Source organism: Bos javanicus, chromosome 19, assembly GCF_032452875.1.
Source record: "Bos javanicus breed banteng chromosome 19, ARS-OSU_banteng_1.0, whole genome shotgun sequence".
Classification (NCBI taxonomy): Eukaryota; Metazoa; Chordata; class Mammalia; order Artiodactyla; family Bovidae; genus Bos; species Bos javanicus.
In genome coordinates this window covers 26,185,426-26,201,057 of record NC_083886.1, presented here as the reverse complement: position 1 = coordinate 26,201,057, position 15,632 = coordinate 26,185,426, and the positions used below count along the sequence as shown (strand labels likewise).

Below are 15,632 nucleotides of genomic sequence, written 5' to 3'. Positions count from 1 at the left end.
TTTTAAAATAGGTTTATAGATTAGAGACCTAATGAATGTATGCTGATGAGTTTTCACTGGCAATATAACATGGTCTTTTTGGAGAAGGGAATGGCAACCCACTCCAGTACTCTTGCCTGGAAAATCTCATGGGTAGAGGAGCCTGGCAGGCTACAGTCCATGGGGTTGCAAAGAGTTGGACACTTCACTTTGTGGATTTGTGTGTGTTTTTTTCCCTGAAAATATAATTTTGCCTTTATGTGATTTAAAAAGTATTTTATGATGTTATTTTTCATTTTTTTCTTAGGAAAGTCTTAGACCTCTGACTATCAACAATTTCAATCAGTAAGTTGCTAGGGAAACTAGGAAATCATACAGAAACTCAGTTCTGATGTTTGGACCATATACTTTGTATAAATGAACAGATTCAATAGATACCATTTATTTCATTATATTTATTACATGTAAATGCTAGGTACCATCTACATATTAACTTGAAATTTTGCAGAAATGAAAAACATGGCTTACATTTCTTTTGGCTTTGTCAGGTGGATCCTATTTGGTAAAATCTCTGGTCTTCCTAAAAGGTTAACAGGTTCCATTTTGGACATTAACTTCTGTACGTATTCAGTGGAACAGTGTGGTACTGAATCTTACACAGATACCATGGGAATCAGGATCATATCAACTAATATGTATTTTATGTATAGCCAATTTTTTAAAGTATTTGAAACTGGAATCTTACCCTCTAATTTTGCAGTTGATAAAAATGGTGATGTATGCATTTCTATTCTTCACGAACCTGGAGAAGATAAATATGGTTATGAAAAGCCAGAGGAGCGCTGGCTGCCTATTCACACCGTGGAAACCATCATGATTAGTGTCATTTCTATGCTGGCAGACCCCAATGGAGACTCACCTGCCAATGTTGATGCTGCAGTAAGGACACATCTGCTCTCCCCTTTAATTAAGCTTGATTTAAACTATATACTTTTATATGTATGTGTTTGTGGACGTGTATTGATATATCTGTTTATTTTCATTTATTTTTCTCATAAATCTTATTTTACTGCCAAATAGTTGTACCTTTTAAGAATAAGGATGCTATCCTACATAATTGTAAAACTATTATTATACTTAATATCTAGTCGCTATTAGGTCCATATTATTTGCAAGCGTTTATCTTTGAGACTTTGAGACCTAACAAAACGTTGGATTACCCTACACCCTACACATAGATTTACCATTGTGGAGATTTTGCAATGTTGTTGTTATTATTAACATTATTGTCATTATTATTATTTGCTAAACTGAGAAGGCTTTACAGATCTTTATATTTAAATACTTCAGCATGTAGCTCTTAAGAACAAAGAGAGGGGGCGAGGGAGAATCCAGAATTTAGGAACTTATTGTATTTTGTATTCATGTTTTATTTATTTATTCATTTATTTTTACTTAGTTTTTTATTTTTTAAAGGATGGTGTTTCCTATCATTTTATTATAGGTTTCTCATTTTTACATTATTGTTTTTATTTTATTTTTCAATCTTCCTTCTTTTCCTTTTAAAAAAATTATTTGTTTTTTGTTCCTGTTTTTTTTGCCTGCACCATGTGGCATATGGAATCTTAGTTCCCTGATCAGGGATTGAACTTGTGGCCCTGCAGTGGAAGCGTGGAGTCTTAACCACTAGGGAAGTCCTGTATTCATGTTTTATTAGTCTTTTTTTTAATCTAGAATAGTCCTAGTTCCTCAGTCATCTATCCCTCTTTAAAAATCCTTTTGTTCTAATTCTTGGAACCTTTGTTAGGATATGTGAAAGCCAGCAGGTTAAATTCACCTTTTTTTTTTCCCTCTTGTTAATTCAGATCTACATAAAAACTTGGGGGTAAAAATCTTACTTGTAGAAAAACACTACATATATAACCACCTTTCATTTGATCTTAGCCAAAAGGCCAAGAAGCGCTATAACCACCTTTCAAATCTCTGACTTTGAATTTTTGAATTTAGTAATTGAAGTAAACACTGACAGAAAATCATTCTAACTTTATGCTTAGTCAAGTCAACATAAGGGATGTATGTGTGCAGAATTGGTTCTCCTTAGGAGTGTGTGAGTGGTAAGCCAGATACTAAACTAAGAGTGAAAAAAAAAAGTAAGAGTGAGTTGGAGGAAGAGAGGTGTCAAATGCCAAAATGAAGAAGTAATTACTTTCCATACCAAATACCCATACCTGGAGCTCAAATTCTAGTGGTCTTCAGATATTTTTATAAAATCTGTATATCATCATTATTACTTTAGGAAGGTATTAAAATTTGGGGTGTGTGTAGAAGGAAAGGCCAAACTTTCTGTCATTCAGTTTTCAACCCCACTTTTTAGTGGCTTCAAGCTGCCATTCCCAAACTTTAACTTTGGGGCTCTCTTCAGTAGGTCCTTTCCCTCTTGGCTGGGGTCCCACTGAGACTTCCCTAGGCTGCTGCTTTCTCTGCTCTGCTGCACGTTTCATTGTTCTTTCATCTACCTTTGGTCTTCCAGGAAAAATTTCTCCCCATTATTAGATGACTTCACTGCCATTTTCTTTAGTCGTGAGGATTTATATCTTACAAAAGTAATTCCAGGGACTTCCCTGATGGCCCCAGTGGTTAAGATTTCATGCTCCCAATGCAGGGAGCACAGGTTCTAGAATTAGGATCCCACATGCTACATGGTGCACTCAAATAATAATAATTCCATATGATCTTTTTAATACCTTTCTACCTGATCCCCCTTGCTCTCAGTCTTAATTCTCTCTGCTGAGTGTGCTTTTTAGGTGATTTTTTTTCTCCTTTGTTTTGACCTCCCCTTTTTACTGGAATTGCTCTTTCTTAAAATGTCTTAGAAATGATAATGAGGTAATTAGAGACAATAACATTTTATTCACAAATACTTTATCAAATATCTACAAATCTCTCTGCATTTCCACATTATAGTTTACCTCATCATTTACTATAATGATTGGCTTACTGGGGTGCCTTGCTTTGAGGGGAAAAAATTGTTCAGATCTCTTCCTCTGCAAGAACAAGTGTTGAAGGTTTCTACAGTCTTTGCTGTCCCTACATGGATGATACAGGGAAAAAAATAGGCCGGGCATTTTAGTGAGAAGTTCCTGCTATTTACATGCTAAATACAAATCAGCTCTCTTCTCACGTGAAAGTATGCTGGTGCTCTTTTGTGTTCCCTTTTCATGTGCCTGGCAGTAATAGTGTTATTGTTACTGTCATGTCCTGGCCCCTCCCCCACTAGAAATACTACTCAGTATCATCTCAATATGATGCACTACACCCATCTACTTGATATAGGAGGCACAGTTCTGTCTACTTTATTTTCTGGGTGCTTCCAGTAGAGAGTTGGTGATCCTCCAGATAGCCTGGATATCTTATTTGTAAGCAGCAGCTTTCTTTTCAGTGTAATACAAAATTGCTAAAGCTTTTTAGGGCCCTTTCCTTTTTCAAAGAGACTTTGCCTATAGAAGTAATTTGTATGTATCCTGGCAGAGTGCCTTGCAAAAGTGTTTTCAATCTTATCAACTGTTTAACATTTTAAACGTGTTCACATTGCCAAAGCATTACATTCAAAATTAAAGTAGGTATTTGAGGTAAGAGGAGTTTGCATAAAATCACTTGCTATTACTTTTGTACTTACAGAAAGAATGGAGGGAAGACAGAAATGGAGAATTCAAAAGGAAAGTTGCCCGCTGTGTAAGAAAAAGCCAAGAGACTGCTTTTGAGTGACATTTATTCAACAGCTGTAACTTCACTTATTTCAGGGTAAGTTCATTTAAAAAAATCATCCTACTCTTTTACGTTTTTTATACATGACATAGTGTTTTTAGAAAATGTGTGATTTGGGGATTTGAATTGCTTGTTTACATTGGCTTCATTTTTCAGTGGTAGTGTCCAGTAATCTGCTGTTTCTCAGCAGATTAGTGTCATCTACTTGCTTTTTCCTTCAGTAAATCTAGCTGTTTTTAACTAGATATTCCGTGTTAAACTGATTTAGTATGGTAGTAGTTCACTGTTGGTAAAATTTCTCATTATAGAGGGTTTTTTTGTTTGCTTTTGTTTTTGCTACATTTTCTTTGTTTTTACCTTTTGGTCTGCCATCTTTGACTAAACTAGGCACTGAAATTTCTTATATTTTCTCATACTGTGCTGTATATGGTAAAGATTGACTTAAGTTTTTCCTAGTTTTTTTAAAAAAAGAAAGACCATAGTTTATAATATATTGATAAGACCATTAAATATCTACCTTTCTTGTTTTAATTGGTCTTTATCTCTTTGCTCATTACTTACAGGGCCAGTAGGAAAATTTTTCCTTTTCTTGTATACCATCTGTCCACAAGTCTGCTTTAAGTCTATCAAGGAGCCAAAGATAGTAGGCACCCATCTGGCTTAGCAGAAGACACGGTGTAGATGAATTGACCAAATGTGTGATATTTAAGTTCTTTGGCTTTTCTTTCTTTAAATTAAATATTGAGGTGATAAAACCTACTTATGAAACGTAGCATCTAAAAAAGTCAGAGTACATGCTATATATCTTTGTACCCGCCACCTATTTTAAGAAAAAGAGCTTTATTATTAACTGTTACATCTCCTACATTCCCCTCCTCTACCAATACTTTTTCCATATTCCCAATTCTGTGTTTATCATTGTTTTTCTTCACAATTTCATCAATTTTTATTCCTAAACAACATATTGCATGTTTTTGAGCTGAATATATGTGGAATTATAATGTCTTTTTTGGGTCATATTCTTTTGTGACTTTGTTGCTCAACATTATATTGTTGCAATTGTCCTTTGTTATGTACAGTTATATTCCATGTTCTCTGTTATGTAGTATTTCATTAGATAAATTTACTCTTGGTTCTCATTTCATTATTTCTCTAGAGTGGGGTTTTTGTTTGTTTTTTGTTATTGTTGTTTTTGCTTATTCTTGTTTCTGTTTTTGTTTTGTTTTTATTTGGGGGAGGCTGTTTCTTGTTTTTGGCTGTACTGCCTGATTCCTAGGATCTTAGTTCCCCAGTCAGGGATTGAACCTGGGCCTACGGCAGTGAAAACACTGAGTCTTAATCACTGGACCACCAGGGAATTTCCCTATTTTGCTTTGTTTTTGCTATTACAGAGAATGTAGCTATCCTTGTTTCTTGTAGATGTACTAAAAGAGTTTCTCTGGGGTGTATACCTAGGGGTGGAATTAAGTTAAAGGTGTATACACATCACTTTAACTAGATAATGCCAAATTATTTTTTAAAATATTGGATCTATTTATACCCCTGTTGGCAAGGACAAGGGTTCTATTTGCTCCATATTGTCTTTAACATTTGATATTATCAGACTTCTGCAAAGTCTTGTTTGTTTTCCCAGTTTTTTCTTTTGGGTCTTCACTGCGGTGGACGGGCTTTCTCTAGTTGTAGCGTGCAGGCTTAGTTGTCCTGCGGCATGTGGAATCCTCTGTAACCAGGGATCAAACCTACAGTCCTTGAATTGGAAGGCAGATTCTTAACCACTGGACCACCAGGGAGGTCCTTCCCCAAAGTTTTTGATCTAGTATCAGATGAGATGTCATTACAGACTTGATGTGTGTTGCCCTAGTTACAATGCAGTTGCATGCTATAATGTGTTTGACCATGGATACTTCCTCTGTGAAGTGCTTTTTCTGGTCTTTCCTATTTTTCAGTTAGGTTATTGATTTCTATCCTTGTCAGTTTACTTTCTTTATAGTATCTTTGGGTGAACAGAGGTGCTTAATTGTAATGCAGTTGAATTTTAATTTTTTCCTATATGGATTTTACTTTCTGTGTCTTAGATTCTTCCCTGCCACCAGAAAGTTATTATTGTAGGATGAAGTAAGAGGACAAAGGGAGAAACAAAATCTTCCCGCTCCCACAGATCAGCTACATGGCCACATTCTGTACCACCAGGCAAAAGGATTCTGTCTTTTGGTTCTGTATCAAGGGTAGAGGGACTGTATTAATTCCCTTGCTATTTTACAAATTACCCCGTGCAATGACCTAAAACAACATCTGTTATCTCGTCCACGTTGAATCTTCTGGCTTTGGGGTCATCATAATGCTGCAGTCAAGGTGTTGGCTGGCACTGTAGCCATCTATCTCAGGGTTCAGCTGTGGGTGGATCTGCTTCCAAGTTCAGTCATGTGGTTGTCGGCAGGTTTCTGTTCCTCACAGGCTGTTGACTGGGTTCTTTCTAAGTTTTGTCACATGGGCCTCTTCATAGGTTAGCTCACAGTATACTGGTTGGCTTCACCAGGAAATAAATAAGATGGTAAGAGAAGATAAGGTCTCTGGGTGTGGTGGATGTTACTGCCTGTCCAGAGGGAAATAATCATACTCCAGGCTGTTGGGAATGTTGCCTGCTGATAACTCATAGCTGACTTGCTTTCTAGGAGTTAAGAGATCACTTGCCCAAGTTAGTCCCTTTCCTCAGAAGCCACTTGCATCCATGGACTGTTTGGTTTGGAGAAAGAATGGGTTGATACAAAGACTTGGGCTTTTTTCTCAATTTGGGGATTATCTGAAAGGCCATTCCAGTGTTGGATTGCCTGAAGTCTGTATTTCAGCTGCGCTACCCCCACCATCTTCTGCTTAGATCTGTTTCCCTCACTGTTGCTCTTCAAAGCACTTCCCAGTAAACCTTACACAAATACCTGTCTCAGAATCTATTTCCTAGGCAACCTGACCAGGACACAAGGCATTGTGTAACCCAAGACAGTAATGCTGAAGAATCTGAGTTGAACAGTTCAATGAAGACTATAAGACCTTCTAGAACTAACACCCCCAAAAGATGTTCTTTTCATTATAGGGCACTGGAATGCAAAAGTAGGAAATCAAGAAATACCTGGACTAACAGGCAAATTTGACCTTGGAGTACAGAATGAAGCAGGACAAAGGCTAATAGAGTTTTGCCAAGAGAACGCGCTGGTCATGGCAAACACCCTCTTCCAACAGCACAAGAGAAGAATCTACACGTGGACATCACCAGACAGATGGTCAGTACCGAAATCAGACTGATTATATTCTTTGCATCCAAAGATGGAGAACTCTATACAGTCACCAAAAACAAGACCAGGAGCTGACTGTGGCTCAGATCATGAACTCCTTATTGCCAAATTCAGACTTAAATTGAAGAAGGTAGGGAAAACCACTAGACCGTTCAGGTATGACCTAAATCAAATCCCTTACCTTTACACAGTGGAAGTGACAAATAGATTCAAGGGATTAGATTTGATAGAGTGCCTGAAGAACTATGGACGGAGATCATGACATTGTACAGGAGGCAGTGATCAAGACCATCCCCAAGAAAAAGAAATACAAAAAGGCAAAATGGTTGTCTGAGGAGGCCTTACAAATAGCTGTGAAAAGAAGAGAAGCGAAAAGCAAAGGAGAAAAGGAAAGATATACCCATTTGAATGGAGAGCTGTAAAGAAAAGCAAGGAGAGATAAGAAAGCCTTCCTTGGTGATCAGTGCAAAGAAATAAGAGGAAAACAATAGAATGGGAAAGACTAGAGATCTTGTCAAGAAAACTAGAGATACCAAGGGAATATTTCATGCAAAGATGGGCACAATAAAGGACAGAAATGGTATGGACCTAATAGAAGCAGAAGATATTAAGAAGAGGTGGCAACAATACACAGAAGAACTATACAAAAAAGATCTTCATGACCCAGATAACCACGATGGTGTGATCACTCACCTAGAGCCAGACATCCTGGAATGCAAAGTCAAGTGGGCCTGAGGAAGCATTACTATGAACAAAGCTAGTGAAGGTGATGGAATTCCAGTTGATCTATTTCAAATCCTAAAAGATGATGCTGTAAAAGTGTTGCACTCAATATGCCAGCAAATTTGGAAAACTCAGCAGTGGCCACAGGACTGGAAAAGGTCAGTTTTCATTCCAGTACCAAAGAAAGGCAATGCCAAAGAATGCTCAAACTATTGCACAATTGCACTCATTTACACGCTAGCAAAGTGATGCTCAAAAGTCTCCAAGCCAGGCTTCAACAGTATGTGAACCGTGAATTTCTAGATGGATGTAGAAGAGGCAGAAGAACCAGAGATCAAATTGCCAACATCCATTGGATTGTCGAAAAAGCAAGAGAGTTCTAGAAAAACATTTACTTCTGCTTTATTGACTATGCCAAAGCCTTTGACTGTGTGGATTACAACAAACTATGGAAAATTCTTAAAGAAATGGGAATACCAGACCACCTGACCTGCCTCCTGAGAAATCTGTATGCAGGTCAAGAAGCAACAGTTAGAACTGGACATGGAACAACAGTCTGGTTCCAAATCGGGAAAGGAGTACGTCAAGGCTGTATATTGTCACCCTGCTTATTTAACTTATATGCAGAGTACATCATGAGAAATGATGGACTGGATGAAGCACAAGCTGGAATCAAGATTGCTGGGAGGAATATCAATAACCTCAGATATGCAGATGATACCACACTTACGGCAGAAAGCAAAGAAGAACTAAAGAGCCTCGTGATGAAAGTGAAAGAAGAGAGTGAAAAAGTTGGCTTAAAACTCAACATTCAGAAAACTAGGATCGTGGCATCCAGTCTCATCACTTCATGGCAAAGAGATAGGGAAAAAATGACAGACTTTATTTTTTTGGGCTCCAAAATCACTGTAGATGGTGACCGCAGCCATGAAATTAAAAGACGCTTGCTCCTTGGAAGAATAGTTATTACCAACCTAGACAGCATATTAAAAAGCAGAGACATTACTTTGCCAACAAAGGTCCATCTAGTCAAAATCTATGGTTTTTCCAGTGGTCATGTATGGATGTGATAGTTGGGACTATAAAGAAAACTGAGCACAAAGAATTGATGGTTTTGAACCATGGTGTTGGAGAAGATTCTTGAGAGTAAGGACTGATGCTGAAGCTGAAACTCCAATACTTTGGTCACCTGACGCGAAGAACTGACTCATTTGAAAAGACCCTGACGCTGGGAAAGATTGAAGGCGGGAGGAGAAGGGGGCGACAGAGGATAAGATGGTTGCATGGCGTCACCAACTCAATGGACGTGAGTTTGAGTAAACTCCAGGAGTTGGTGATGGACAGGGAAGCCTGGCGTGCTGCAGTCCACGGGGTTGCAAAGAGTCAGACACAACTGAGCAATTGAGCTGAACTGAACTGTACCCAAGACAGCAGGACAGAAGACTCACTGCTTTACCTAGTTGCATATGTGTACATGTGAATCTAGAGTCATTGGCTCACAAGTAGAAGTACAAATGGATCTGTATATGGCTTCTGTTTGTCCTAAGCAGCCGTCTTTTCTCCCCTGCTTATTTGAGACCACATTCACAGTATGTGGTTATCTCAATAGGACCACACCCTTGATGGGTTTCCTATTTGGATCATTTAAGGATTGGCCTCCACATCTCACCCATATCTCCTTAAAAATTAAGGCTCCTGAAATGCTGAGCCTTTCTTATCGCCTTTGCTACAATAAGATTATGAAGAAAAGTGAAAACTCTCCTCAGTGGGCTTCAGGACACACCCATCTCACTGCCAATGATACAGGTGATCTGTAGTGGTCTTGCTGACTGAGAAAGGGAGGAGGCTAAACTGTCTCCAGTAAGTTTTAAAACATAAGACAGATATGAAAAACAAAACTACTAAAACAAAATACAGGAGAATATCAAAGTAGAGAAGGATTTATTAGGCACAAATAACACCCATAAAAGGGAAAAATGATAAATTTGGCTACATCAAAACCCAAAACTTAAATATTATGACAAGACAAAAGAAATAAAAATAAGTGGCAAACTGGGAAAATATTTCTCTAATCTAATATTTAGGATTTCTATCTACTGTCTACAACAAAATTTTGAAAATCAATGAGAATATCAGCACAAAGTAAAATGATATGAATAGATAATAGAAGCAAAAGAAAGCTGATAGTTGTTATGCATGCCACAAGTAACTCAGCTGCATTTATAAGCAGAAATACAAAGCTGCAGGGGATGACATCAAATTCATCAGGCTGTCAAACTCAAAATGTCCAAGAAACCCAGGTGTTGGTGAGGATTTCAGGAAATGGTATATACTTGAACTCCTTCCTGGCATGTGAGGCTGTTCTGTCAACACTGGAGAGTGATTTGGTAATACCTAGTAAGTGTTCTTGCCTGGAGAATCCCAGGGACGGGGAGCCTGGTGGGCTGCCGTCTCTGGGGTCGCAGAGTCGGACACGACTGAAGCGACTTAGCAGCAGCAGCAGCAGTCAATTTGAAAACACATATCCTGCAATTTAGGTGTATAGGTTAAGAGAAACTCTAGCACATGTATACAAAGAGACATGATACAAAGATATTGCTTATAATACTGTGTGTAATTTTTAAAAGCCCCATCAGAAGTAATCAGTTATTGTTAATATCAGTTACAATATTGTTAATCAACGAAAATACATAATGTAGACTTAGTTATATGTAATCACATAGTTAACAGTCTTGAATAGGAGAAGCAATGTGATAACAAGAAAAAAGAATGATACCATTTATATATAAGTAAAACCCACCATTCTGTTGTAGCTATCTGACAGAATGAAAGTTTTTTAAAAAGAAAGGACTAGAAGAAATACATAAAATTCTTAAATTTTGCAGTAGTACTTTAGGGAGGAAGAGAGGGACCTGGGAAACAAAAGGACTTTGCCTTGTTTTTTTAACTGTCAGTCTTGCAGCATGTTATGCTCACCTTCCTTCTCCATAGAATACTAAAGTAGTAAGGAGACCAGGGGCTGCCTGTTTGCCACATTCAAAGGCTTAATTTCAGTTTTGATGAGGGTATTTTTGTTGTTTGTTTTTTGCCTGTGGCATGAGGGGTTTAGTTCCCCAACCAGGAATGCAGTGGAAGCATGGAGTCTTAACCATTGGACCTCTAGGAAAGTCCCTTAGTTTTGGTTTTTTAATTTCTGTAGCATTTGAACTGAATTGACTATTGATCTCCCTTCTAGAAACATCTTCTCTTACCCATAAATATCATGGCTGTCTCTTGGTTTCCTCTGAATCTGACTGCTACCTTTAGAGCTGCAGCTATATGTAAGGAAAAGTAAACCTCTTTCCCATCTCAGCCCACCAGTTCTCAGAAGTAACCATTGCTTAATCTTTCAGAAATCTAATCTACCCCAACACCCATGTACATACAAGTGTGATTTTGTCTGTGTCTATAGCATACATGTATACATAGTGTCCACTCTGAGCTTTCTGGTTAATGTTGTCTTTTGATATTTTATTAATATCAATTGTCAGTAATATATATCTGCTTCCCTTTTAACAGTTGCATGTTATTAAGGTTTAAGATTTATATCTTGGAATGAGAGGTAACACCAAGAACAGCACACCTTGAACTCATTTCATTTCTTATTTAATGAATATTTCCAAAGGCACTATTCTCTTGGGAAAGAAGGGGTTCTCCAGAGTACCATAGATACTATCCAGGCCAATAAAGAACTGTTCACCTGGCCAGTTAGACCAGGCACAGGAATGTTAAACCACATGGAAAGCTTTAGTGGGAGTAATAGCAGAGCATGGCTTTAAGTCAGCACATGCCTAGTACTGAATGGTTAAGATAGAGGTTAAACGTAGGGCTGTGAGTGAGATTAGAAGTCTCCAGAGTAGAGATGTCCATTCATTTGGTACAGAGAGCAGTACTTACTAGGGCCAAGGACAGCATCCTTCAGACGCTGGGGACAGAAATACGTGGGCTGGTTCGTCACCAGGAGAAGAGCTAGGAGAGTGAGCTGTTAGACCTCAGAAAGGAAATGTGTGAATGGTCCAAAGTGGATAACATAAAGGAAAGAATAAGAATAGTTCAGTTTGGGGGAGAAGGATGGGTTGGTGATGGGGGAGAGTTGTTTAGTGCCACCACACTTGGTGGCAGTGTAGAATGAATTGGAACTTTTGGAAGAAAGGTAATGCCCTGATATAAACCTATTTAACTTATGGACTGCTTTCACTTAAGAATGGTTGAGATTATTGGGACACTTACCCTTGAGTGAGAAATTACTTTCATTATTGCCTTTTAACATCAAAAAGTGTTTTTTGTGTGTGTTGTTTTTTTTAAAGCATGCTTGTCTGCTTTTTATTTTTTAGGCCTTTTAAAAGATTAAAATGTGTAGCCACTTGGAAAATTAATGATATGATTCTAGTTTTAGAAATAAATGGAATAAGACACTTTGAAGCTAAACCATCTCCAGATTTGTAGGTTAGAAATCAGGAATAGTTAAGACTTAGGTTTAAGGCAAAAAACAGATACTTATTTCATAAAGTTGATATGAAAACAGTGTGATTTTTAACACCACCACACAGATTTTAAACCAGAAATAGGATATATATATATCCTATATATGTAAATCTACATACATATATATATGTATATATATCCTATATATGTAAATAGGATATATGTATATCTTATATATGTAAAATGACTATTTTAGATCAACACCATTTATTTGAGTATTAGGTAAATTCAGCTTCTAGAATTTTTCTTTCTAGAGCAAAGAACAGCAAACTTGCTTTTGCTGTACCAAGGCTTTTTTTCTGTTTAGAATATATTTTATTCAAAGGAGGGGAAATAGATTTTTTTTTTCTCTGCCTGCAAGAAGCTAAAGCTATTTAAAGCTGGTTCCTCACTATTAAAAGGCTTGAATGTCTGATATTAGATAATTAATGAGTTTCTGTAGTCAGTCTTCTCTGGGGTATTTTTCTTTAAAACCTCACCTGGAAATGGTTTTTAAATGATTGTTTTGTGGCCCTGAAATTTCTTGTTCATAACATAAGAGAGTGATTACTGAATGCCTAAGTTCTATACCCAGTTCTTTTTCAGCCCTGAGAAGTTAACTGACCAGGGATTAATTTGAGTGTGGTATATAGTCTTTGGAAAAACATTTTAAGTAACATAACCTGGAATTACAATCCTATTCATTACAATTTTTCTTGAGGATCAGTCTGTGCCTTTAGATTTTCTAATAAAATATGTACATATATGTGTATCTGTGTGCAAAGGATAGAACCTGGTGCTGGTGAAAGGTTTGGTGGATTCAGAGCTTTGCTGGGGATCATTTACATTGGTTGCTACAAGCCCTTTGGGGAGAAATTTAGCAGTCATTCTACTTCTCAAGAGCTGTCTTAGGAGGTAGTCTAGATTCTAGAAACAGGCACATGTTTGACCATAAATATCCCACAGTTTTCTTCCTGCCCACTGCAGAGCTTTGGTATGGTTGAATTTGGGTGACTGTAATATTGATAACTTCATTTGGGGATTTAGAAGACACATTGAACTTTTCCCATGTCTGGTATAAGTTAAATATTTGCCATGCTGGCTCTAATAAGTACATTTGGCTTCTTTGTTAGGAGTTTAAAATTATATCCCTTGGATTCCTAGTTATTATGTATGAGTCTTCTTGTGACCAACAATGGCTTGGCAGGTGATACAGACTCCCGAGTTTCGAAGCAGTTGATCTGATGTAACACTAATAGGCATTTTTCTCCCTTGCCCCTTTCTTGTGCTCCCCTTACATATTTCAAAGGACACATTCATATAATAAAAGCTCTAAAAAGTTTAATCATTTCACTAGATTTTTTTTTTTAACTGAAACAAGTGTTTTGTTAACCTTTTGAACAGAAAACTCTGCCATTTATTAGCTCTGTGACCTTGTCTTTCTTTTCTCTGTAAAATGGGGGAAACCCCTTTATATGGTAATTATGAGCATTACATGAGATGAGTTTTTAAGGCACTTTGTATACTGCTTGGCACATAATAAGCACTCCATAAGGTGACGGATGTTTTTATTTAGCTGTGGTTCTTCTAGTCTAATTGAAGACAGGAGATCAGCAGATACAAAACAATAGAAAACTCTAATTGGGAGAGAAGATCATTTGTTGGAGCCTGGATGGATAAAATAGGTTTGGGCTGAACTTAGAGAAGTCTCTAAGTTAAGTCTGTGTGATACAACTTTCTTCACTGGTGGATATAATCTATATTTGCAGTATCCAGTATGGTAGTCACTAGGCACACTGAGCACTTGATATGTGGGTAGTGTTACTGAGGAACTAAATTTAAAACTTTATGAACTATTATTTGAATTTAAAATGAAATGGTTGGATGTGGCTACCATATTGGACGTGGGCAAAAGTGAGCTTAAAGTGAAATGAAGAATTTGTTTCCCAAGAAGTGGAATACAAATAAAAATTGCTAATCAATTAATCCTTCTGTAACTTTTAAATTCACTATATAATGCTGTTTGCTTTCTTGTAGGTCTCCAATTGAGAAACATGGCACTGTTTTTCCTGCACTCTACCCACCTATTGCTGGACTTCTGTTGTAACAAGTTGGCAAACACTGGCTGGAACTGGGCTGCAATAAAACATGCCAGTATCAATGCTGACAAGAGCCTAACAAGTGCCAACTTACAGATGATTACGCATTTTGAATTCTAATGAACTGTTTTAACCTTCAGGAAGAATTGTAAAGACCTGTACATAGCACAACATGATCCGGATAATATATATACTGTTCATGTACATCCACAAATACACCTTGTACCAAATAATGCTTTCTTGTAGTAGAATAAGAATCGTGTAAATTCTAAAAAATTTTAGCAGGTTTTCTTTCCCTATTCATTGTTTCTTATCAGTTTTAAAAGACTCCTTACAGCATGTCAGATAAAAAGCAATTAGGATTAAAAGTTTCCATTTAATTTCCTTTAAACCATTGAGGCTTCATTAAACTCTTTCCACTTACTAAACTTTTGTATCTTCTTTGTTTTGACACACTCCCCTTTACTTTTATCTCTTGTGTCTGCCAGGAAGTTTTCAAATCATTTAGTTCAAATACCGAAGTACTCAATAAGCAACTACTTGATTTTTAATGATGACTTCAGAGGAGCGGTCATCACTAGGTGCTTTGTCCCTTTTGTACCTGCACCCATCTCTCAGATTGGATACAGCAATAACATTTTCTTGTCGTTGAGAGCTCTTGAATTCAGTCATTATCCCTAGGAACTAAAAAGAGTGAGTTCTGGATTCAATTCAGATTTAAAATGATTGCAATTTACTCCCAACACAAAACTCTGATTTGGTTTTATTTTTGCCCTCAGTTACCTAATGTGAAGGTTGGATGAATAAAGCATGCACAGCTACAGGCTTTCTACTTAACTTCTGGGTTTGCTATTAAAAATGCTGTTTACCCTCGTACCCTTCCCCTTAGCCCTTCATATTTCTTTGCCTCTATTCTAATACTGCAGAATTTTCTCACCTATTGTACAAAGAAATTGCGATGTATATTTTCATGTAATTTGATTTTGGAATTCTGTCACCTTATGTAGTGAGTTCTTCCAAAATATAATTTTTTTCCAATAATTTGTCAAGTTGTTGGCTTTTATTGTATTGAATGAAGGTTATAATAATGAGTGTCAGAGAAGTGCAGTTTAGAAAAATCTCAGGTTGATTCCTTATGCAAACAAACTTAATACTTGAAAATCACACGGCCATCAGTATATATATTGGACTCTCTATGGATTCTTATATGAATCTCAAAGCATTACAGGGCTATAAATGCTTTGCTGTTTGACATATAGATTCTGTCACTGACATA

At 37.1% G+C, this 15,632-nt stretch overlaps 1 protein-coding gene across 2 annotated transcripts in view; it reads left to right on the top strand.

Annotated features, from left to right (window-relative positions):
- Window positions 1-15,397, top strand: part of UBE2G1 (ubiquitin conjugating enzyme E2 G1) — an 87,678-nt gene extending 72,281 nt beyond the window's left edge. For both annotated transcript variants that reach the window (XM_061390755.1, XM_061390754.1), the window contains exons 4-6: window positions 740-918; window positions 3,658-3,780; window positions 14,295-15,397. In XM_061390755.1, coding sequence (XP_061246739.1) covers window positions 740-918; window positions 3,658-3,744 — 266 coding nt within the window. In that variant the 3' untranslated portion in view covers window positions 3,745-3,780; window positions 14,295-15,397. The remainder of the gene's footprint in view (window positions 1-739; window positions 919-3,657; window positions 3,781-14,294) is intronic.
- Window positions 15,398-15,632: the final 235 nt, after the last annotated feature.